The 25,955-nt window shown below is 43.7% G+C and overlaps 1 protein-coding gene across 2 annotated transcripts; it reads right to left on the bottom strand.

Annotated features, from left to right (window-relative positions):
* Positions 1 to 149: 149 nt before the first annotated feature.
* Positions 150 to 25,955, bottom strand: LOC110508551 (NPC intracellular cholesterol transporter 1). 2 transcript variants are annotated; one of them, XM_021589135.2, is made up of 25 exons: positions 25,396 to 25,955; positions 13,512 to 13,640; positions 13,242 to 13,348; positions 12,897 to 13,060; positions 12,275 to 12,442; positions 11,874 to 12,123; positions 11,698 to 11,780; positions 11,129 to 11,499; positions 10,516 to 10,742; positions 10,140 to 10,240; positions 9,556 to 9,658; positions 9,247 to 9,436; positions 8,885 to 9,067; positions 8,637 to 8,751; positions 8,275 to 8,402; positions 7,634 to 7,768; positions 7,426 to 7,515; positions 7,105 to 7,295; positions 5,841 to 5,956; positions 5,325 to 5,454; positions 4,904 to 5,089; positions 3,926 to 4,157; positions 3,614 to 3,727; positions 2,294 to 2,456; positions 150 to 1,574 (listed from the first exon to the last, which is right to left on the bottom strand). In XM_021589135.2, exons 1-25 carry the CDS (start codon positions 25,471 to 25,473, stop codon positions 1,492 to 1,494), a joined length of 3,837 nt encoding a protein of 1,278 aa, XP_021444810.2. In that variant the 5' UTR covers positions 25,474 to 25,955; the 3' UTR covers positions 150 to 1,491. The 2 variants fall into 2 exon arrangements, with proteins under 2 accessions (XP_021444810.2, XP_036822016.1); XM_036966121.1 differs by lacking the exon at positions 25,396 to 25,955 and having other exon boundaries at positions 13,507 to 13,641.

Here is a 25,955-nt window from a genome sequence, read left to right as displayed (position 1 = left end):
TTTGTGCACAGAATTTGAGCAAAATAAGCTTTTTGTGCATATGGCAAATTTCTGGGATATTTTATTTCAGCTCATGAAACTAATACATTACATGTTGCGTTTATATTTTTGCTCAGTGCATTTAGGTTCAAAATAAGGCACACATGAGATATTAGTTAGTGATTTATTTTTTATTTTATTTTACCAAATTAAGCAAATCTATAGTGGTGTACCAATATACCAATATGAGATTCTATTGCAAATCAGATTTAAATCTGTCAATACCGAGCTGCAATACAGTCCACGCATTAAAATGTTAAAACATTAAGATTTTCATTCAAGACATGGTTACCATATTACAACATTGTGCTTCTTTCTAGTGCCAATGCGCAGCATTGTCAACAAGCATGTCTGTAACAAACATCTCGAGCCCCTGGTTGCCCCATAATAACAATAATAAATTTTACTTTCATATCTTTGCTCAACCCTACATTCTGAGGTACTACAGACAACTGGGCACAGCCCTAACTGTAAGCAAAAACATTACTGCAAGATGTGAAGCCAGACCAAGCCTAGTATAATGTACTTACAGACTGAGCTCTTGTTCACAGATCTTGGATCAGTTTTGCCTTTTCATTTATCATTATATGGACATGGTGGCCCTGGTCCAAGATCATCACTCTTACTCTGCGTCACTGTGAATATTGACCCATATTGTCACACAATATTATTATAATAACGTTAATAAAAGTTGCCTCAAATCAAGCTAGTCAAGTTTTTCAGTAACTGTGGAACCATAGAAACAAAATTACAGTAATTATTTTTCTATGTGTGGAACACCTGGAATGTATACCAGGTTAACTGTATCTTTAAACATTATTTGGTTTCATTATTAGTTACATTACAGTATACATAAATGATTCGTCAAACTTTATTTTCTTCTCAGAGAAGTAATCTTTTGCATATATTATCATTCTCTTTACACATTCTACTTAGCTAATCTAAAGAATAGCTGGTCCTCAAGAGAAAATAAAGAGTAGGGTCATAAGATGTAAACTAGACGTTTATGGGGGTTTAAGTTTTTCCTATATTCACATAGCTGACTTCCTGTGTTGAGAGGGGAAACAGTATATCATCCTATTGCTGCTAATGTTACATTAGGGGGCTATTCTAGGTTACTGAAATCAGTGGTGTTCATTAGGCACCAAAACAGACAAAAACAGGGAAAGACTACTGGTCGACAAGAAATGTCCATTGCAAAACATTTTTCCACTGTGTGCCCTAATGAAAACTACCCAGAATTGCCCATCAGAATTAAATAAAGTGTGAGAGGCCTCAGAGACACACCCAACAGTTATTCCTGAGTTGCATCCCTGCATTGCGAGTGCGTGTCAGAAATCATAGAAACTGCTGTTTCTACCTCCGTCACCCCACATTGTCTCTCCCAGACCAGGACAGAAAGGTTAGTTAGTTCAAAATCATCATTGTCCTGCTCTTTGCCCCACAGAGCCTCTAGAAGTTGAGGCGGTGCTCCCTTTCTGTGCCGGCATAGCGCTTGTTGGCTGCAAACACCTTGGCTTTGTTTACCGAAGGACCTGAGGGAAGAGAGACCGACAGATTGTGTAATTTTTCCAATGGTGAAATCGTTTAAAACTTTTGGGAGGCAACCTTATCCTCGTTCCATGCAGTGTAAACATTGACATAAAGACAAACTGGTACTAAGTAAGATGAGACACTACACAAAATACTAGGTGAATTTCAGGGCAAGTTTCCTTTTGGGGCTTGAGGGTTTTAGTGAGCTTACAGAGAGGTGCTATAGTGTGATGCAAATTATATTTGCGGTGAAAGGCCACACATTTACACACACACACACACACACACACGTGTACTGGGAGAATCTTAATTGGTTTTGCTCGACTCCTCCAACCTGAAAAGGAAACAATTTTACTCTTATGAAATGAGACATCCTCTCCACCTGCGCGTCATCATGCAAATTATGTTTACAGAGGAATCCCCAAATAAGATGTGTAAAGTGGTAAAAGAAAAGCTGTAGCTGGTTGTGTCAGACATGTAGATAAGTAGCGTATCGTTTTGAAATGTGTGCACGCTTTTCTTCAAGAAAACTACAGCTGTGACAAATTTCAAAACTCTTCCATGATAGGGTGCCGGTACGATAATTATGAGGTTTCTCGGGGGGGAGGGGCTATCGAAGGGAGGAGCCTCCGTTCGCTTATTATCAACGTGGTACTCTCCTACACATGGCGAGTTTAGAAGATGGACTTTTGCCCAATTGAGAAAATCACCCTATGCATACCTGCGTAGCTGAGCAGCACAGGGAGGAAGATGAGTCCGTGCGTGGCCCCCAGCAGCACCATGGCTAGGTACATGCGGAAGTAGAAGATCTGGAAGATCTGGGACTTGGACAGAGCCAGGATCAGGATGCCTCCAAACTTAGTCAGAGTGATCCCACTGAACACCTGGGAGAAGAGGAACCATGGTTTAGTTCCATTCTGGTGCTCAGCATTCCCTGCAGTCAAAAATGAAATCAATAACCAGGTTCTAAAAAACAGAGCCAAACAAATCAAGTGATTTCTACTTTCCTAGATAATCCATTCAAGCCGAGAATTCAATTTCACACAGTTTTCCCCCCCCTCCATTGCTGCAGAGCCATTTTATTTGGGGGGGGGGGGGGGGATCTTTAGTCTTCTGCACTCAAAGATCCTTCCCGAAGCTTCTGCGCACGTGCAGCCTGCATTCTCTACTTTACTCTCAGAGAACAGGCTACTCAGAGGAACGGTGCCCGTTTAATAAAGTCACATCAAAACGGAATCCGTGTCTGCAGGACCACACAATGATCACAGTAATTCTACATAACAGAACCCAATTTAATAGAATAATGTAACGTTACTTTAAGACAAAAACACCATCGCATTCAACCGCGCATGATCATTCGTTCAGTTTAACCCGTGAAACGTCCACGCAGCCTCATTCTGCATAGCAACCAATTGATCTCAATCAGTTACATGGTGATATGCATTTTGATCTCCTTGAGTTATACAGTTTAGTTTCAAAGAGGCTTCAAAGTAGCCTACAGTGTTGTTTTGAACAGAGTGAACGAAATGTAGAGCAGATGGTGTTCAACTGTATATAGCCTACCTGTGTATTTTGCCCTGTAGAGCGCACTTGAGTTTTGGCTACGAGAGAGAAAAACGCAGTGGTGTTTTTCTCTTACAGTAACATTATACATTACATGACATTACACTATCATATTCAGTTCTGTTATGTAGAACACTATCATTGTGTGATCTTACAGACATCGATTCACCTTTGATCTAACTTTATTAAAGGAGCACCATGACCGGTCGCCTGAGTAAAGTAGAGAATATACACGTGCAGAAGCCTCGCGAGGCTCCGGATCTTTTAGTGCAGTGTAAAGATCCCCAAAACGTTGGATCTGCAGCCACTCCGTACTATTTTTTACATGTCAGATTACTGATAGAACAGACAATCCTCGGGCAAAGGATGAGCTACATGCTTTTTTTAAAAATACATATTCAGACAGTGTGCCGTTTCCATGAACACAGCACAAAGTGTGCTAGTGTGGGTTGAACCACAAGAGTAGAGATCTACTTACTGAGCTGCCCATGTGGGCCAGAGCTTCTTCAGCCCTTTCCACTCTGGTGCTCTTCACACTGATGGAGAAAGCCCTCACTATGTGACTGCAGAACTCCACAGAGATACCACAGCTCTGCAACACACACACACACACAATGAATACACCGGAGATCCTGGGCTGCGTTCACAACAAGGAGTGTTCTGCATCCTCCTTTCTGGTCAAAACATATCATTTAGAAATAACTACCAAAACGTCAAATTATAGGAAGACATAATTTGGGATTTATTTATATATATATATATAAAAATATCAGCCTGTTCCTTCTCTCACCATGACGAGGTTGACGAGGGACACAGCGTTGAGGCTGATGTCCCAGAGCCACATGACCCCGAACATGTTGACCAGGATCATGGCGATGGTGATGCTGACCAGCACTCCTGACCACAGCTCAAAGCCCAGCAGCACCGCGGTCACCGCAAAGATGGCCGCCAGCGACACGCCCAGCTGGAAGACCGTGTCGTAGACAATGGTCAGGTACTGCTCGTAGAACACGTAGAACACGCTGGAGGGGGAAAACAACAGAACTCCAGTACAGTATATGTAGACAATGACATGTTGTGAATGATGTACTTCTAAAAAGGTTCAAACTGAAAAAGGTCCCTAGTGTGGCAACTCAAGGCACTTTGACCCAGAAGCAAAACAAACAAAAAAAACTGAAGGGCAGTACTTTGACAGGACAAAATACGGCATGATGGCATCTTACATGCAGTGTTTACATGTACTATACAACCCCTCTTGAACCCTTAAAACAGGATGTGTAGTAAACAGGGGGGTGGCATAAAATCTGGATGTATAAGAAAAGAAAAGAAAAAAGATGGAGAACAATCTATGTTATGAGGGCAGCTAAAACAACATGTTATGAGTGTGTGTTTATTTATGACTGACTTACTTCACCTTTTATGGTTATTTTGCAGAACAAAGACCTGGGCCACACAATTTAACAGCTTTTCAGAGCGGTTCTATTTAGCCCGAAAATCAGGAACTCAGAATGGGCGAGTTCAGGGCGTATCTATCTCACTAGTGAGTTGTGACTATATTTCTCTTCTCGTGAGGGCAAAAATAACCAGTGACTGTTATATCACCAGTTATATCACCAGCTAAAAAAGCCTCGCGCTTTGTTTCACAACATGTGAGGCAGTGGAGGCTGCTGAGGGGAGGACGGGGTCATAAAAATGGCTGGAATGGTCAATCGAGTGGTTTCAACCACATGGAAACGGCGTATTTGATGTGTTTGATACCATAGTCTACCTGTAGGGGAACACTTTGTGGCCCATGGCGCTTGTGATGTTGTCAGCCAGGACGCGGGCCATCTTCATGGCGTCTATGAAGTCAGGGGAGTCCTTGAGGATAGTGTGGTAGGTCATGAAGTAGGTGGCCCCCACAGATGTGTCGTTCCCCTTTAGGACCACAGCTGAACTGTAGGCCGCGTGACCACTGCAGGACCACGTTAGAGGCAAATACAGAGTCAGTCAGTTCAAACAAATGACAATTCCTTTAAACGGAATGATTGAATCTCAATGTCAGAGTTCAACGCCATCAGTGAGAAGCAAAAAAGAAAAGTGTAAACTACATCAAGGTAAAAGCATGAAATGCAACCAGTCAATATGTCTCGATACACACTCAACTATGAACTACAATGCCTTCATTGCCATAGAGAAACAACCATTACCCTTTCCCACACTTGACGTTGGGGTTGTCTGACAAAAACATGGGGAGGAACTTCATGAAGTCCTGCTCTATGGGCCTCAGCTTCCCACTGGGGGTCATGGGGTGGCAGCGCAAACACGACGTGTCCACCACTGATGAAAGTAGACAAATGTAGGTACTTCAGTGCAACATTTCTAACACGCAATTACAAAGAAAAAGCCCTTCAAATATACTGCCTCATTGACTAAAAGCAATACTTCAGAATGGCACCGTTTCGCAACAGCTTGATATCGGAATGTAGCCGGTGTCTTCAAAATCAGGATGCGAGTGAGACATTGTTAAGACGTGTTAAGAGTTGACCTGAACGTGTAGACTTGCTTTGCCCAGAAGCCGTTGGAAGAGACTAAAGAGAGTGCGTGACCTGATCAGAGCAGTGTGTTATTGGCACATTGGATAATGGTTTAACGTTGGTACCTGAGGCATTGCAGAAGGACCCAGAGGAGTTGTAATATCTACAGCAGGTGTGTGTGTGTGTTACCTGAGGCATTGCAGAAGGCCCCAGAAGAGTTGTAATATCTACAGCAGGAGGACTGAGGCTTCACCCAGTCAAAGTAGTCATCCAGCCATGACGACGGGTTGAATCCTATAGTGGTGCTGGGGGGAGAATTACATTGAGATGACTAGATCCTTTTCTATTGGAAGACATTCAAGAAAGTCTTATAATACCTCCAAACAAGAAAGGTATTTGTCAGCAGTGTTGGGGTAATGCGTTACAAAAGTAACACGTTATGTAATGATATTACTTTTATGAGTAACGGAGTAATGTAACGCGTTATTTTTTTAAATTTGGAGGAATAATAGTTACTTTTTCAAGTAAAGCAATTTCAGAAAATATTTCACCTCTGTGTGAAAGCTGTGCCATTGATCGCTTCTGTGATAACAAAGCCCATAGGGATTCACCGTCTAGTGCCAAGGGCGCCCTCTAGTTATCCATCTCTATGCAGAGGTCTAACCAGCACTGGCGGCTGGATTTTGAAGGATGAAATTATATGATTTAATACTAGTACAATTGCTCACAGAAAGTAATTTTTTTTTTTTTAGATAAGGGGTCAAAATGATTGTTATCCTCCCCTTGCGAGGATAACAGCACGGAGCCTTTTTCAAAAATGTTTCATGAGATTGGAGAACACATTGGGAGGGATCTTAGACCAGCCTCCTGTCAGAGGCAACCAGTTTTTTGGGCTAAAATATCCTGGTACTAGGTAGAGTTCATCATGCTGTTGATCTCGAATGGCCCCAGTGGGCAAAAAAATAACATAAATTCAAAGATCCACCACCATATTTTACAGCAGGCATGAGGTCATTTTCAGCATATTCATCCTTCTTTTGACACCAAACCCACCACTGGTGAGCGTGGCCTAAGAGCTCTATTTTCATGTCATCTGACCAATGCACCGGTTCCAATCCAGGTGCCAATGCAGTTTAGCAAACTACAGGCATTAACATTTGTTGGACGACATGAAAATAGAGCTCTTTGGCCATGCACAGAAGTGGTGGGTGGTTTTGTTACATGTAACAAGTAATATGTAATATGACTTTGTCAAGTAATTAAATCACATTTTATTGGTTGCATACACATATTATTGCGGGTGTCGCGAATCCCAGCACTGTTTGTCAGCGAGTTCAAAACCAGAGTTCTAGTCTCCCTGTTAAACCCCGACTGATTTCACATCATACTAGGGATTTCAACATGCAGCCCAAAGGTGAAAGAAGTGGGGAGGGGTTGCTGTTGCTTCACTCACTAGTTGCTGATGAGAGATGCTGCGTAGACCTGTTGGACCAGAGAGTTGTTGCTGCAGCCCACCCCTCCACACACAGAGTTCTGGCCCTCCAGACTCAGGTAGTCATGGCCATCCTCCACCACGAAGTAGACCGGAGGACCCGTGTGGAGGTACTCACTCAGGTTCTTAAAGTAGTCCAGCACGTACGAGTCCTAGTGGATAGGAGATTCAACACGAGACAAAATGTCTGACATTATCCCACGCATCAAAAGAGAAGACCGATTATCAATAGCACACGGAGTGAGGCTGGTGGGGTTGGTTAGACGTACTATACATACTTACATCAGGCATGGAGAGCTTCTGGTCCAGTCCAATCTCTACCTTATTGGTGACAGCGATACTGAAGGACAACATCCCCACAAACACAGCCACCTGTCCGAGAGAAGTTGTTAAAGATACACTATGGAAGTTTAGTGGCTAACTGTTTACAAAACATGTTGGTTTGAACGCTGACTCTATTGTACATTTAAATCTGAGCATCAGCACTCACCACAATGGGTCTGACCCACTCTTTGAGGATGAAGGGGGCGTAGACCTTCTTGAAGAAGTGGAAGAGGAAGCCATCTGTCCTCTCCTCCTGGCCAACTGGCAGCTTCACACAGCACACAATGTCCAGACGATTCCCCTGGAAAAACAACGTCTAAATTCTTGAAGTGCAAGAGAATGATGTTGACTTAACCCGGAAATCCTGAATAAGGCCCCAAGGACCCAATCAGTATAGCATTTTAAAAACAGGTGTTCAGAATGTACTTCCTAATTAGATAACTTGTGTCTCTCTCTGTTAAATGTGACATCAGTGCACTGCTCACTTGAAGTGGGCTGTAACCGTGACGCTCATGCTTAGCTGGGAATAACATGGTAATGAAACAGGGAGTTAGCAAATAGTGACACAGAATGCTGACAGCTACTGTTTAGCATGCCAAGCCTACCCCTGTGAGTCATCACCAGTCCTCTCAAAGGAGAAGCAAATGCAGTGTGGAAACATTTAGTTTATTCCCCAGCCGTCCTCACCTCCTGCCTCTTGGCGTCCAGGCCCAGCAGGCTGACAAAGCAGCTGATCTGTAGCAAGAAGTCATCCCCAACCCTTAACCAAGCCCTACAGTACCCCCATACCAGCCCAGCCCTCCTTACCTCCTGTCTCTTGGCATCCAGGCCCAGCAGGCTAATGAAGCAGCTGATCTGTAGCAAGAAGTCAATGAACACAGCCAGCCCAGCAAACAGGGAGAAGGTCCGCACCGCTGGCATAGTGGACAGGGCCCCTGGACAGGAAAAAGGTAGGTAACCCACTGACATCAGAGCTCCAGACTCAAGCTTGTCGTTACACAAATTGCAGTCAATACGGATATCCATGGGAATGACAAAGGACCTAGTTGACGTCTTCAAGTATTCACATACTGCCTTATACAATACGTTTGATTTTTCTATAATGTAGCCAAGTAGTGTGTCAACACGAGAGGTGTTAAGTGGCTGAAGGTTACAGGTCATTCTCATACCCAGGAAGAAAGCCACTGTCTCAGAAAAGGAGGAGAGGAGCATGCTGGGAGCCACGTCTCCTAGGATACGGCCTATCTGCTGGTGCAGCTCCTCCTGAGGCATCCGCTCATCCCTCTGTACAACAACGCATCACACATGGTGATCAATACATTCATTCATTCATTCATTCATCACTGCCATTACAGAGTTCGACAGTGACCATATACATGCCGTTACATACACATAATGTCCACATACATACACGTACCTGGTACGTTTGGACAACAATGAAGATGTTGTCGACGCCGACAGCCAGCACCAGGAAGGGGATGACCTCGATGACGATGAGGGTGAGAGGGATGCCAGCATAGCTGAAGATGCCCAGAGAACAGGCCACTGAGCTCAGCACTATCACGATGCCTGCTATGCCTAGGGAGATCTTAGAGTCCACCTGGGCAGAAAACAACGACAGAGGGTTAGTCGTTCAGAATCAGAACCTTGCAGGAAACACAATGCTGCGCACAGGGGCTTGACCTCTCTTTTGAGCTAGACAACGACCTAAACTATTGTCTTGAGTCGGGGAGATGTCGACAAAACACGTATTAAATAAAGTAAACTATTACTACTAACCAGCAACCTCCTGAAGCTGTGGATATGTCCTAACGCCAGGGAGATGTAGACGAACATGATGACGTAGCTGACCATGACGGTGCTGAGGTCACTTTCGCTCTCGCGGTTGATCTCGTCCTCGATGCTCCTCTCAGAGTTGAAGGAGATGGTCAGGTTGGGGTTGCTGTAGTTCTTCAGGAAAACAATGAATCTGGAAATGGAGGGATGTGTTACTTCAAAATGGCAAATCATGGCACAAAACCAAATCTGACTGAAATGTGAAATTGCTTTAGTATATACACTAGCATCTGAAACATTTGTTTTGCTCACTCCTTCTCCCAGGCCAGAGCTTTCCCCAGATTGATGCTGTCGTTATGGTAGTTGTTGACAGGGAACGTGATCACTAGAGCTGTGGCGTTGTTGTAGTTGGTGGCTGGGGTGAGAGAACAAGATGCAAAAAAAGTGCCGCGGTCAGGGAATTTGTGTTGACAAAGTTCAATACAAAAAAAACACAGTAAACAATAGTAAAATCAATATCAAAGAGTCTGAAGGATGTTCCAAGACACAGATTCAAAGTTGCAAACAGTCCGAGTTTTCGCTCATTAAACCCGACTCTACAAGGTCAGTGACCAAATAACTATCTTTGCATAGCTATCTCTGCATCATAAAAACATTTGTGATTATATACAGGAGTTAAGCAATAAGGTTTAGCCTTTTGTAGAAGACACGTTTTCCTAATTTAAAAACATAAAAACACATACAATACACTCAAACACACCGATAGGGAAGAAAAAAACACTACAAAATGTAAAAAAAAAAAGAAGGTATATTTCCCACGGACTAATTCTTATTCCCACGGACTAATTCTAGATTCTATTTCTTTGTGTGATGATGTTAAAAGTATCCCCACTCACCATCATAGCCTCCCAGGACCAGCCAGGGGAAGACAGGGCCTCCGTAGGTGCCCAGGCAGGGATCATGGAGCTTGTTGGTGTCGTTGAGGGATGCTGGGGCACTACACACAGGAGAGACAGACAGAATTATTTAATAACGGAGGTAATATACACAAATCTAAGACTAACTGTTCACCACACACAGCTATGAGTATATACCTGCTGAAGGAAAACAAAGCGCAATAAAAACATTTTACAATGTGCAATATCAGAACCAATCTTTCAATGTGAATGACTCGAGTTGGAGAGGAACTGGCAACTGGTACAATCTCATGAGTTCTGTAGCATTCCCCAGGTGCAGAATGTCACTAGAGAAAGTGTTCTGAGGGCCACTCACCTGACGCAGTAGAGGAAGTGTGTGTGGTAGTCGGCGTAGACATAGAACTCATCGCCTACGCTACGGTCCAGCTGTTTGTGGCTGTTCTGGAAGTAGTTGAGAACACTGAGGATGGTGCAGTTGTCGTTGAAGGGGGCCAGCGGGGCCAAGCAGATATCCTTTAATGTCACTTTCTGGTCCCCGTATGAAGCCACTATGTTTTCTATGTCCGTCTGGAGATCCAACACCTGAGATAAGAGATTGTGTTAAAATTTGAGAAAAACTAAAACTATAAAATGTCACATTAGAACTAAGGCAAAGACCAAATACTGTAGGTCTTCCTGAAGAGACTCCACACTTGATCAACAATACAGCGGATATATTCTTGACACAGCATCGTTTCCCCTATACTAATTTAGCAGAGGCGGGAGCAAAAGATTATAACTAAGGTCACTGATCCAGGGTTTCAGCTGCTGAAAGAAATCCTAGAGGAAACCCTACTCAGATAGCTTGAACCAAAATGTCCACAACCCATAATCCAATTCTAAATGCTACAACAATTCCATCTGAATATTTTAATCACACCTCAATCCATGACCCCCCCCCCCCAGCCCAGTTCCTCCAACTAACCCACCTGGTGGAGGACGTCCTTGTCCAGGGGGGCTCCGAAGGGCACGTCAGCCCCCGCGGGGTTCGGGGAGTAGACGGATTCTGACTGCAGCGTGGTGGTGATGATGAGTTGCTCTGCCCTGAAGAAGGGTCCGAAGTGGCTGTCGAAGTAGTCCTTCTCCTGCCTGGCCTGGCTGCTGGGAGAGGACCATAGCTCCACGGGGTCCGTGGTGATCTTCATGTAGACCAGGCCCCCTGAGCAGGCGGCCACTACGGCCAGGCTGCCTAGGATGACCACGAGGGGCTGCTGTACGCAGAACGAGCCCCAGCGGGCGAAGAGGGAACGCAGGGAGCTCTCGAAGCGCTCGCCCAGCGTCTCACCACACGACGCGTCCACTGTGACACAGAGCGAGAGATGAGGGAAGGAGTTAACGGTCAGGTAGAAAATGGGAGTTTTTTGTTGTTGAGAATATTACTGCATTTTGGGCTGATTTGGCACTGTCGTATGTAGATACTTTAATAGCTGGGAGTCCAGAAAGTTAAGTAAAACAAGTAAGTGCTGCACAAAGACTTGATTGATATGCAGCACCGTACCTTGGTCAATGTTGTCATTGTTCAGACAGGGAGGGTTATTGCTGTCCAAAATGGGACCATACTCCGACTCGATTGTCCTTTTTCTGGATGAGAAAAGAAAAAAAAAAAACAGCACCATTAGATACATCTTAGGAAAACACTGCTTCAGTCAGGTCATAATATGCGTCGGTCCTTGCCTGTAGCACCAGGCTCCGATCACGGCTCCGATGAAGATGAGGAGGAAGGCCACATAAGAGATCCACATGATGACCACCATGGCGTCGATGCCCAGAATGGTCCATGGCGGAAGCAGGGGCGGAGGGACAGGCTGGGGGCCACAGGCCTGGCTACAGTCCTGGCAGGAGCATGGCCCAGAGCCATCCTCCAGACCCTCCGTACAGCCGTATGTCTTGTTGTTCATGGGGATCATACCGGACACTGGCACGTCTGGAGAGGTGGGGATAGTCAGAGGATGTGGAGTCATTGTGCTGTTTTAAACAGAGACCAATGTTATCCTTAACTGAAATAAGTATGAATACTTGTGGAGACAGATGCCCTTTCGTTGTAAATGGCACATATTCTGTATTGTGCATCTTACCTGAGAATATAGGGATGATGGGGAAGGGACTCTGTCCATTGTTGATGTCGAACATGTACTCGATCCAGTTGGTGGCGTTGCAGTCACTGGCGTCCTTACCACAGAGCAGTGACAAGGCCTTCACGTTAATGGAGGGGGCCTGGACATCCTGACAAGCATTATACATGGCTGCCAAGAGAGAGGACCAAAATTACATTATACACCTTGGGACTGACTGATATCTGTAGCATTATGTCAACAACAGTGCTAGCCAATGGAAGTGACTGTATATTTCCACTCTTCCACTCTCAAACTGTGACCTGATCTGCCCACTAGCCTAATCTGTTTGCAGTCTTGCCAACTCCTATGGACAATGACCATAGGAGTTGGCAAGAAAGCATTAACAGATTTTTATTTTTAAAATGTTTATTTAACTAGGCAAGTCAGTTAAGAACAAATTCATATTTACAATGACGGCCTAGGAACGGTGGGTTAACTGCCTTGTTCAGAGGACAGAACGACAGATTTTTACCATGTCAGCTAGGGGATTCGATCTAGCAACCTTTCGGTTACTGGCGCAAAGCTCTAACCACTAGCCTACCTGCCGCCCCAGTCTAGAGGACCAGGCAATGTGCCCCCTCACCATTGGCAAATGTCTGTCCAATGTAGTACTGGACTTCCACCACATTGGTCTTGTTGGCAGCTGTGTCATTAGTGAACTGGGTGCCGTTCACGAACAGACTCTGGCGGGGGCTGCAGGTTAGCTCACAGAACAGGTTCATCAGGTTGAAGAAACAGGCTGGGCATCTGGAGACGGAGAACCCAGAGAGAGTCAGGGAACTTTAGATTGACAGAGATGACAACATATCAACAAAGCTACCTTACTGCTAAGGCATCTCGCTAAACCAAATCATAGCCATTACGGGAGTATGTCCAAGTATGGCACATGGAATGACAAAGTTATTTTTGCAAAGACTATGGTGCGTACCGAGAGAGGAACTGTAGGGGAAGCTGAAGGCTCCCTTGAAGAGTCAGGAGCTGCTGGACATCACAGCACAGACTCTGGTTCCCATAGTCATAGCCTGGACACAGCTCCTACACACACAAAACAAGAACAGGGATCATTCAGATGACCTAACCTGGTTTTGTTCAAGTAAAACATGTGAGAACATTACAATTGGAGTCAAGTGTAATTTCAGAAGTGTAATGAAAACATAGAGAACCAGTTAAAAAAAAAAGCTTCCATGATAAACCTTACTGTGAGCAGCTCATGGCCCTCTGCTGGGAGTGGGATAGGTGGTCCTGTATAGTTGCAGTTGTACTTCTTCCCCGGGACCTTGTCGGACTCCCCACACTCACCGTACCACACACAGTGCTGGGCTTGAACCTGAGAGGACATATGGGGACCAAAACAAACCATCTTAACATTTGTCTTGTGAGAGGTGTACAAAGAGGACTTGATTCATAGTTAGTTCTAAAGTGATGGAAATTCTCTTTGGCTTATCAGAACTTTAAATGTGCTGTTCTGTAGGCTACATACACTCCCCTTCATATGTATTTGGACAGTGAAGCAAAAAACCAGACCTTCCACCTCCAAATCGATCCAGCTCAAGAGTACAGGCCTCGGTGTAACGCTCATTCTTTCGACAATAAACGCAAATCTGACCATCACCCCTGGTGAGACAAAACCGCGACTTGTCAGTGAAGGGCACTTTTTGCCAGTCCTGTCTGGTCCAGCGATGGTGGGTTTTTGTGCCCATAGCCAACATTGTTGCCGGTGACGTCTGGTGAGGACCTGCCTTACAACAGGCCTACAAGCCCTCAGTCCAGCGTCTCTCAGCCTATTGCGGACAGTCTGAACACTGATGGAGGGATTGTGCATTCCTGGTGTAACTCGGGCAGTTGTTGTTGCCATCCTGTACCTGTCCTGCAGGTGTGATGGTCGGATGTATCGATCCTGTGTAGGTGTTGTTACATGTGGTCTGCCACTGCGAGGACGATCAGCTGTCCGTCCTGTCTCCCTGTAGCACTGTCACAGTACGGACGTTGCAATTTATTGCCCTGGCCACATCTGCAGTCCTCATGCCTCCTTGCAGCATGCCTAAGGCACGTTCACGCAGATGAGCAGGGACCCTGGGCATCTTTCTTTTGGTGTTTTTCAGAGTCAGTAGAAAGGCCTCTTTAGTGCCCTAAGTTTTCATAACTGTGACCTTAATTGCCAACCGTCTGTAAGCTGTTAGTGTCTTAACGACCGTTCCACAGGTGCATGTTCATTAATTGTTTATGGTTCATTGAACAAGCATGGGAAACCGTGTTTAAACCCTTTACAATGAAGATCTGTGACATTATTTGGATTTTTACGAATTATCTTTGAAAGACAGGGTCCGTAAAAAGGTCAGTTTCTGTTTTTTGCTGAGTTTATTAGGTGACAGTAGAGAATGTCAACTTTTATTTGAGGGTATTTTCATACAAATCCGTTTTAACATTTAGTAATAAAAGCACTTCATGTAGGCTATTCCCCATTTGAAGAAGTCCTAAGCATTTGTACAAATTCACTTCGGCCAAATAGTGTATTAAAGTAGTCAAAAGATGAGTATTTGAGCCCATATTCCTTGACTACATCAAGCTGCAGACTACAAACTTGTTGGATGCATTTGCGGTTTGTTTTGGTTGTGTTTTGTCCAATAGGAACTGAATGGTGAATGTCGTTTTTTGTAAGTAAGAATAGAAGACGTTGCTGAACACTTCTGCATTCATGTGGATGCTATCCTACCATGATTATGGATAATAATGAATGAATGGTGAATAATGATGAGTGTCTTGCCTCTCAAAAAATTCTAACCTTGGCTGCTATTGGTAATGGTGAGAGGTTAGAACTCGTTTTATTGTAGCCTTCATTGTAGCCTTTTATTGAACGGCATCTCACTCATCATGATTCATTCATGATTATTCTTAAACATTGCATTATCAAGAGGGCAATTCCACGGTAACATAGTGACACAGACTTTTGCACTTTCAAATGTGTGTGATTGCCAACTTAAACAAACCAAATTAAAACGTTATGCGTGGCCACCGGCTACAGTCATCATTTACCATTCAGTTCCTAATGGGCACAACATAACCAAAGCAAACTGCAATGGCCTTTCAAATCATATCAAATTTTATTTGTCACATACACATGGTTAGCAGATGTTAATGCGAGTGTAGTGAAATGCTTGTGCTTCTAGTTCCGACAATGCAGTAATAACCAACGAGTAATCTAACCTAACAATTTCACAACTACCTTATACACACAAGTGTAAAGGGATGAAGAATATGTACATATACATACATATGAATGAGTGATGGTACAGAACGGCATAGGCAAGAAGCAGTAGATGGTATCGAGTACAGTATATACATATGAGATGAGTAATGTAGGGTATGTAAACATTATATTAAGTGGCATTGTTTAAAGTGGCTAGTGATACCTTTTTTACATACATTTTTCCATTATTAAAGTGGCTGGAGTTGAGTCAGTATGTTGGCAGCAGCCACTCAATGTTAGTGGTGGCTGTTTAACAGTCTGATGGCCTTGAGATAGAAGCTGTTTTTCAGTCTCTCGGCCCCTGCTTTGATGCACCTGTACTGACCTCGCCTTCTGGATGATAGCGGGGTGAATTGGCAGTGGCTCGGGTGGTTGTTGTCCTTGATGATCTTTATGGCCTTCCTGTGACAACGGGTGGTGTAGGTGTCCTGGAAGGCAGTTAGTTTGCCCCCGGTGCAGACCTCACTACCCTCTGGAGAGCCTTACGGTTGTACGCGGAGCAGTTGCCGTACCAGGCGGTGATACAGCCCAACAGGATGCTCTCGATTGTGCATCCGTAAAAGTTATAGAGTGCTTTTGGTGACAAGCCAAATTTCTTCAGCCTCCTGAGGTTGAAAAGGCGCTGCTGCGCCTTCTTCACCACGCTGTCTATGTGGGTGGACCAATTCAGTTTGTCCGTGATGTGTACGCCGAGGAACTTAAAACTTACTACCCTCTCCACTATGTGGATAGGGGGGTGCTCCCTCTGCTGTTTCCTGAACTCCACGATTATCTCCTTCGTTTTGTTGACGTTGAGTGTGAGGTTATTTTCCTGACACCACACTCCGAGGGCCCTCACCTCCTCCCTGTAGGCCGTCTCGTCGTTGTTGGTAATCAAGCCTACCACTGTAGTGTCGTCTGCAAACGTGATGATTGAGTTGGAGGCGTGCATGGCCACGCAGTCGTGGGTGAACAGGGAGTACAGGAGAGGGCTCAGAACGCACCCTTGTGGGGCCCCAGTGTTGAGGATCAGCGGGGTGGAGATGTTCTTACCTACCCTCATCACCTGGGGGCGGGCCCATCAGGAAGTCCAGTACCCAGTTGCACAGGGCGGGGTCGAGTCCCAGGGTCTCGAACTTGATGACGAGTTTGGAGGGTACTATGGTGTTAAATGCTGAGCTGTAGTCGATGAACAGCATTCTCACATTGGTATTCCTCTTGTCCAGATGGGTTAGGGAAGTGTGCAGTGTGGTTGTGATTGCGTCGTCTGTGGACCTATTGGGGCAGTAAGCAAATTGGAGTGGGTCTAGGGTGTCAGGTAGGGTGGAGGTGATATGGTCCTTGACTAGTCTCTCAAAGCACTTAGCTTTCTTGGGAACAGGAACAATGGTGGCCCTCTTGAAGCATGTGGGAACAGCAGACTGGGATAAGGATTGATTGAATATGTCCGTAAACACACCAGCCAGCTGGTCTGCGCACGCTCTGAGGACGTGGCTGGCGATGCCGTTTGGGCCTGCAGCCTTGCGAGGGTTAAATGTTTTACTCACGTCGGCTGCAGTGAAGGAGAGTCCGTAGGTTTTGGTAGCGGGCCGTGTCAGTAGCACTGTATTGTCCTCAAAGCGAGCAAAGAAGTTGTTTAGTCTGTCTGGGAGCAAGACATCCTGGTCCGCGACGGGGCTGGTTTTCTTTTTGTCATCTGTGATTGACTGTAGACCCTGGGGCGGCAGGGTTAGAGCGTTGGACTAGTAACCGTAAGGTTGCAAGTTCAAACCCCTGAGCTGACAAGGTACAAATCTGTCGTTCTGCCCCTGAACAGGCAGTTAACCCACTGTTCCTAGGCCGTCATTGAAAATAAGAATTTGTTCTTAACTGACTTGCCTGGTTAAATAAAGGTAAAATACATTTTAAAAAACATACCTATGTGTCTGAGCCGTTGAATTGCGACTTTACTTTGTCTCTATACTGACGCTTAGCTTGTTTGATTGCCTTGCGGAGGGAATAGCTACACTGTTTGTAGTTGGTCATGTTTCCGGTCACCTTGCCCTGATTAAAAGCAGTGGTTCGCACTGCCTCGCGCGAAGGCTGCCATCAATACACGGTTTCTGGATTGGGAATGTTTTAATAGTTGCTGTGGGTACAACATCACCGATGCACTTGCTAATAAACTCGCTCAGTGTATTCGTCAATGTTGTTGTTTGTCGCAATGCGGAACATATCCCAATCCATGTGATCGAAGCAATCTTGAAGCGTGGAATCAGATTAGTCGGACCAGCGTTGAACAGACCTGAGCGCGGGAGCTTCCTGTTTTAGTCTCTGTCTATAGGCAGGGAGCAACAAAATGGAGTCGTGGTCAGCTTTTCCGAAAGGAGGGTGGGGGAGGGCCTTATATGTGTCTCGGAAGTTAGAATAACAATGATCTAGGGTTTTACCAGCCCTGGTAGCACAAACGATATGCTGATAGAATTTAGGGAGTCTTGTTTTCAGATTAGCCTTGTTAAAATCCCCAGCTACAATGAATGCAGCCTCAGGATATGTGGTTTCCAGTTTACATAGAGTCAAATGAAGTTTGTTCATGGCCATCGATGTGTCTGCTTGGGGGGGGAATATATGCGGCAGTGATTATAATCAAAGAGAATTCTCTTGGTAGATAATGCGGTCGACATTTGATTGTAAGTAATTCTAAGTCAGGTGAACAGAAGGACTTGAGTTCCTGTATGTTGTTATATGATCACACCATGTCTCGTTAATCATAAGGCATACCCCCCGCCCCTCTTCTTACCAGAAAGATGCTTGTTTCTGTCAGCGCGATGCGTGAAGAAACCAGGTGGCTGTACCGACTCCGATAACATGGCTCACTCGAGACACGCTTCCGTGAAGCAAAGAACGTTACAGTCTCTTATGTCTTTCTGGAATGCTACCCTTGCTCGGATTTCAACCTTGTTGTCAAGAGACTGGACATTGGCGAGTAGTATGCTCGGGAGCGGTGCGCCATGTGCCCGTCTCCGGAGGCTGACCAGAAGACCGCTTCGACTGCCCCTTTTACGGCGTCGTTGTTTTGGTTCGCCGGCTGGGAGCCGATACATTGTCCTGGGTGGTGGGCAAAACAGAGGATCCGCTTCGGGAAAGTCGTATTCCTGGTCGTAATGATGGTGAGTTGACACTGCTCTTATATATCCAGTAGTTCCTCCCGACTGTATGTAATAAAACCTAAGATTACCTGGGATATCAATGTAAGAAATAACACGTAAAAAACTAAATACTGCATAGTTTCCTAGGAATGCAAAGCGAGGCGGCCATCGCTGTCGGCACCGGAAGTGCACAATACTCACAATACTGGCTGATTTCCAGTTTTAGTTAAAAAAAAAATAATAAAAAAAAGTAAGATGAGTGATGAGAAATGTTTCATCCAACAAGTGGGGTATCTAACTGCACCCTCATATGTCATGTCTTGAAATATGCAGACAGGCGGAAAAAGTCAAATGTACATTGTAATACTTCTGACAGACAACTTTCTAACTCCGCCAACAGCTCCCAAGACTTTACCATAATCCCAGAAGGCATGGATTGAGTCATTGTTAGTTTTACACTTAAGGCATGACTCTGTCGTTGTGCTGTAGAATTAGTGAATTTCGTTGTGTAATAAATTCTATACTTTAGTTTATACTGGATTAAGCGTCCATTTTTATTAACTAATTTTGTTAGCTATGTTCCAACACTCCCTCCATCTTGTGCCAACATCAGTTCCTTTTAAATCTTGGTTCCAATAGTAAAACATATTCTAAAAGATTGTCAGTTGGGTAGGCTCTCTGTAAGGTTTTATATATCTTACCTATCATATGAACATCCTTTTGACTCAAATAGGATTCCCTCAAGATTACTCTGACGTCCAAAAGATTTCAAACCGAAGTTTCCTATCAAGAAATGATCTTCATTGGTCAGTCCAAAAATGTATTTTTAATTATTTCATGGAAATAAATGCATTGTACTGAGACATTTACAGTTTCTATTCATTTAGTTTTCCATGTGGACCAATCTATCAGTGAATTCTGAAAAGCTATCCGAAGGATTGTTCAATAGGGGTGTGTTTTTAGGGAGTGATATTGGTTTTTGTAGAATACGTAGAATTTTCTTCCATATTGTTATGTTGTTCTGAACTATGAATTTGTTCATGTTCTTAGTAGTGTTCAACGGTATACAGATACCACAGTAATATCACAGTACCAACATTGTATACAGAACAAAAATATAAAAAACGCAACATCTAAAGTGTTGGTCCCATGTTTCATGAGCTGAAATAAAAGATCCCAGAAATTTTTCCGGACGCACAAAAAGCGTATTTCTCAAAAATGTGGTGCACAAATGTGTTTACATCCCTGTTAGTGAGCATTTCTCCTTTGTCTAGATAATCCATCCACCTGACAGGTGTGGCATATTAAGAAGCTGATTAAACAGCATGATCATTATAAAGGCGTACCTGGTGCTGGGGACAATCTAAAAGGCCACTCTAAAATGTGCAGTTTTGTCACACAACACAATACCACAGATGTCTCAAGTTTTGAAGGAGCATGCAATTGGTATGCTGACTGCAGGAATGTCTACCAGAGCTGTTGCCAGAGAATTTCATGTTAATTTCTCTACAATAACATAATTTTTGAGAATTTGGCAGTACGTCCAACTGGCCTCACAACCCCAGACCACATTTAACCACGCCAGCCCAGGACCTCCCATATCTGGCTTCCTCGCAAATGGTGGTCAAACCCAGATACTGACTGGTTTTCTGATCCACGCCCCTACCTTTCTTTTTCAAGATATCTGTGACCAACAGATGCATATCTGTATTCCCAGTCATGTGAAATCCATAGATGTCGAACTAAGTAATAGATTTCAAATGACTCATTTCATTATATGAACTGTAACTCAGTCAAATCTTTGAAATTGTTTCATGTTGCTTTTATATTTTTGTTCAGTGTATATAATTTCACAAACCATGTCGCGGGCCGTTTTAAATGAATCCCGGGTCGCTAATTATTGGTTTGATAACAAACAACGTTGTTCAGTCATGTTACCTAGCTAGCTAACAACCTGGTAACTTGACAGTAGGTCCAGGCTAATTTGATTGACACAGGAAAAAAAGGAAACGGGTCTGCTACTCATGAGGTGTGCTTCAAGAGGTAGGATTCATATAGGCCTAATGTAAGTCTAAACTATAAAAGTTGCGAGCAGTATGTGTTTGTGGGCGAGAGAGGTGTGTGTGTTTAAGAGGGAGAAAGAGGGAGTGTGTGAGGAAAGGAGAGTGTGTGTATGTCTGTGTTAACTGAAGAGTAAAGAAGGTATCATGCAGTGTTTTCCCCTTACTACCACAATGACATGTAGATTCTCTCTCTCTCTCTCACACACACACACACACACAGAGAGAACAGTGTGAAGCTACATTCAATGTGTTGTATTGAATAGAAGTGTGAATTTCAGTGACCAGTTTGAGTAGCACATGTTCCCGTTTTAAGTATTTTTACTTAAGTACTTGACAACTACCACCTAGTACTTTGCCTACCTGGTTAAATAAAGGTGAAATAAATAAAATAAACACCACTGCGCATTTCACCCAACCCCTCTAAATCAAAGAGGAGCGGAGGGCTGCCGTAAAAAAATGTGTTTAAATCGACGTCTTTGGCGGCCGGGGAACAGAGGGTTAACTGCCGTGCTCAGGGGCAGAACGACAGGTTTTTACCTTGTCAGCTCGGGGATTCGATCCAGCAACCTTCCGGTTACTGGCCCAACGCTCCTACCTGCCGCTGGGAAAAGGGTGTATTCTTATTTATCAGGATGCCTACACCTCTGCTGTTACTACAGTACGTGGCAGCATAGTCCTCTCCAACCCAGCTCCTATTCACTCCTACTCTCCTTTTTTTGAAAGGTAACTCTTGCAGGAAAGCCAGATCTGCTGACAATCCCTTTAGGTGTTCAAGAACCATGTGTAGCCTGTGCACATTCCATGTAATACGTTGGATTTTGTTGGTCTTTACTTGTATAGAATCTAAGTGAACCTCGTCTGTTGCGTCTATCATTGAAGAACCAGATAAAACAATTCAGCCAACATGCTGTATGAGGGAGGTGGGCATTCCATGAAATGGGAGAGTCATAGTATGAATACATAGTTAATGCATACATGACATATATAGAGCATGTGGGCTGAGAAGACATTTAACAAAAAAAACACAAAAAAATCATAAAAAAATGCTTTGTACTTTTGAGATGCTTTTAAGGGCCAACTCCTCTCCTAATGTACCAAAAGTCTGGAATATGTCATTGAATATACATTGGTGAAAGACTGCCACTTAAGTATTGTGGTCAGTTTCTATTACCTTGTCAATTAAAAAAAAATATATATATATAGTGGTTGGTGAGAGTCTACTTGGGGACAGTGGGATCCAGAGAGACTGAAGAGAGGACACACACACCTTAGACACACCTCACACACACCTTAGAGAAGCGTATGAATTGCTCTGTTGAATTGGCGCCTTTTCGTAGCCCATGTTACTACAGTATGCTGCCCCACAGTTGGGTCACCTGCTACTGTCCTCTCTTCCACTGACACACTTATGTTCAACTGTTTTCTTTCTCTTTCTATTGTCTGATACTCAAAAGCGAGAGTGTGAAAACATTCTGGACAACCCCCTCCCTCTCCCACTGAGTATCGCCCGACACCAGACATCCATAGACGTTGAAAAATAGTTTCAATTTGATCAGTCCGCCCTGGCCTTGATTTCAACGTCCACGGACGTTAGCCCAAACATAGATGTCCATGATTGGTGAGTGGTTCTGATTTGCTCCTATCATAGATGTCGATATTTCACAAGTGTGCACAGTAAAGTGAAGCAGAGTAGAGTACCATACAGTAAAAAGTAGAGTATAGTTTAGTGCAGTACAGCACACTAGAGGAGAGTACAGTATAATGTACTGTAGTTCAATAACCAAAATATATGTTTTCTAACTCAAGGTATCATGGCAGAGCTGACACCTGATTATTTGGAGCAGATATTTAACAACGTTTTTAGAAAACATGGTCACATAAAACAGATTTCACCGTAATTCCAAGTCATAGACTGTTCTCTCTACTACCGCAGGGCAAAAGGTATCAGAGCGCCAAGTCTAGGTCCAAAAGGCTCCTTAACAGCTCCTACCCCTAAGCCAAAAGACTGCTAAACAATTAAACAAATGGCCACCCGGACTATTTGCATTAACCCCCCCTTGTTTTTAAACTGATACTACTCGCTGTTTGTCTATGCATAGTTACTTCAACCCTACCTACATGTACAAATTACCTCGACTAATCTGTACCCCCGCCCATTGACTCGGTACCGGTACCCCCTGTATATAGCCTCTGTTGTTTTATTTTTTAAATTACTTATGTTTATTTAATAAATATTTTCTTACAAGTGCTTGTAAGTAAGCATTTAATGGGAAATGTCAACTACACCTATTGTATTCGGCGCATGTGACAAATAAAATTTGATTCGATTTGAATTCTGTTACCAAACTGCACTGTTCCAGTAAATGTGTTTTTGTGAAATGTTCTGTGTCAATTGTTCAAAGTAGTCATTGTGCATAGTTGTAAACTTTGAAATCAATGGTTTTTGTTTGGCATACATTTTTGGGCAGTGGAGGCTGGTGGGAGGAGCTATAGGAGGATGGGTTTACTGTAATGGCTGGAATGGAATAAATGGAACGATATCAAACCTATGGAAACCATGTTTCTCTACATTCCATTCCAGCCATTAAAATGATCCTATACCTCCCACCAACCTCCTCTGATTTTAAGGTGAAAGTCTGAGACTCAGCAGAATTATGTTTCTGTGGAATTGCCCTACTGTGTAAAAGTCAAGGAATTTCACAGAGGCACTCTATGCTTTTGTTCAATGCTAAAGACAGCTGAAACCCAAATTATATTCTTGCTGAATTAAAGCAGAAGTGAGCCGACATATTCTGCACCTTTGGGTTAAATTTTACTTTTTTCTCTATACCAGATCTGAATGTAATATGAGTCTACTATGCACCTCGGGAGAACCCCTGTGTTTCAGGTCCCAAAATACAACCTTAACTTCTGGCAATCACGTGCTGTTGGTCTCTCTTGCTAATTTGATTGACTATTTTGATGGTTGACTTCCGAGCACACGTTTCTGTCTTTGTTGTACTGACTGATAATGCACAGTACACCGTGTTTCCTTTGGAGCCCTGTTCTTTAGAATGTGGTCGTCTCACCTGGATGAGACTCGGTTGGCTCCTTAAATTGTCACTGTCAAGGGTTTCAAGTAAGTGGAACTCTAAGACAAACCAGACTGAACTTACTACGGCTAAACTACTGTCAAATGACTTCCAACATGTATCATCACTTATTGCACATGCTTTTGAAGTGGGGTGTGTGAGGCCTTTAATCAACATATTTTCTTCCTTTTCTGTGACCAGACCTTAGCCGTCCTCCTCCTAGCCTATGTCTGTTCTGACACACAGGCCTTGTTTTTCAATGTGGAATGAAGTTGAAGGCCCCCGCCATCCGCCACAAACCACTTAATCAGTTGCCTCTGAGGAGGATGGCCAGACACTTAACAGGCTGAGTAATGTCATTAAAATATCTGATTGAAGGGGGAAATTCAGAAGAGAAACTCTAGTTCTTTCCTTGAGGATACAGGTCTCCAATTACAATACTTTTCACCTTCAGTATCCAAAAAATGTTCTATTGCTACCCCATAAAATACTGTTTCCACATCTTAAAATGAATTGCCCTTTTGCTGCATGAGATGTGTATGGGAATTTATTTGACTGTAGGAATGAGGAGTCCTGTGGTGTATTCATTAAGCCGATTCTGTAGTAAAACGTTTTACAACAGACATCGTTAATTCCAAATGGAAAACGTCTTGCAACGAAAACAAGAGTTCATTTTGGACAAATGTACGTAGGTTCCTCCCGTTTATTTCCATGTGGTTCTTCCTAGAGTAAACCGTAAAAGGTTTCCATAGAAAAAACATTTAACAGACCAAACATTTTGCAACGGAATCCGACTAATGAATACACCCCTAGTTTATCTTCGGGATGCAAATTAATCCGCGAGTACAATGACAGCAATTGTCCATTTTGACAATGGCCTATTGAATTCCATTCCACGAGACCAAGTCTGATCAACACAATTGCTTTGGGTTGGGTTTATTTTAGTGTGGATTGTATTGTATTTTCTTTCGCAATAAAAGTTTTTTTATTTGAGCAGGAGATAGAGGATGCATATCAGTGGCTTTAAAGATATTGTCTCACTTCTCGAGACCGAATATTTTACATGTGAGCCCAGATCACGCAAATATTAGATTTGTGAAAAACAAGTGGTCATTTCCTAGACCTTGTTGCATTTGATGAACGAGTTTCGTCTAGCTACATGATAATCGCGTGACAGTGACGCAAAAATATTTCGCAATGTGTGGATTAGGTTAGCTAGCTAGAACTAGCTGTTTGCGTCCTAGCTAGTTAGTTAAACGAATTAAACGAACTAGCTCACATTGGCTGAACTGGCTGCTTGTACAATTTGTAGCCATAGTACTTTAGCTGGCCAAATGATGCTGGTTGATAGATGCTAGCTAACACTACCTACCAAGCCAACTTTACGCTGAACAAACACTAACAGCACCGACTAAAAGTGAACAGGCCTTGCTTTGCTTTTTGACAATGATTTAGCTCGCTTGACACACTTTAGTTAGCTAACGTTGTCTCCCGGTGATTGACAGCAAGCTAAATATAGATACGCAATAAGAGATTAGCTACTTAGCTAAAAGTCTCCCGTCCAGAAAGCTATTTAACACGTAGGTTGACTTACCCATTTATAATGTCCCTCTGTCAAAATTATGAAGATGAAAAACAAAAAGAAATAGCTTCTTTCTGATAAGAGCCCCATCCCTATACTCAAAAAGACTTCGGAGTGTTCCTGTTATCCTCTGACTTGTTCATGACGGCATTGGTGACTGGAGAACAACCCTTTGGCATATTGCTACCACCACCAGGATTGGATAGCGCGGACACTTGCTAGTCACATTGTGCAACGTTTTCTTGACTTTGACCACAGCCTGCAACTGCATCCCGCAATTCAGGGCGTCCCACTCGAGCATCCATTGGTTCCTTCATGAACCCTCCCCAAGCGCAACATCTTCATGCTTGTGTGACAACTTTGAATACCAGTCAAAAAAGGGAAATATAAGTATTAGATTTTTTTTCGCCCTGCCTACTGGAGTCGTCCTTGCTAGCTAGGATACCGGTAGACGGTGTCCTTCGCTCCTGCCTGCCCTCACAGTCGTTACTAAAATTGCGGTAAAACAGTCCCCTACAGGCGGAGGCGACGGTCTTTCGGTAACCCCCGCCTCGCGAGTGCTAGCTAATTAG

Source organism: Oncorhynchus mykiss, chromosome 28 (genome assembly GCF_013265735.2).
Source record: "Oncorhynchus mykiss isolate Arlee chromosome 28, USDA_OmykA_1.1, whole genome shotgun sequence".
NCBI lineage: Eukaryota > Metazoa > Chordata > Actinopteri > Salmoniformes > Salmonidae > Oncorhynchus > Oncorhynchus mykiss.
This window is presented reverse-complemented; position numbering and strand designations above follow the sequence as displayed.

Coding starts and splice junctions, on each gene's coding strand:
- LOC110508551 (XM_021589135.2), bottom strand. CDS start 25,473: ATGGGGCTCTTATCAGAAAGAAGCTATTTCTTTTTGTTTTTCATCTTC. Junction 8,752..8,884: donor TTGTTGTCCAAACGTACCAG/GTACGTGTATGT, acceptor GTTGTTGTACAG/AGGGATGAGCGGATGCCTCA. Junction 3,728..3,925: donor CCCTCGTCAACCTCGTCATG/GTGAGAGAAGGA, acceptor TGTGTGTTGCAG/AGCTGTGGTATCTCTGTGGA.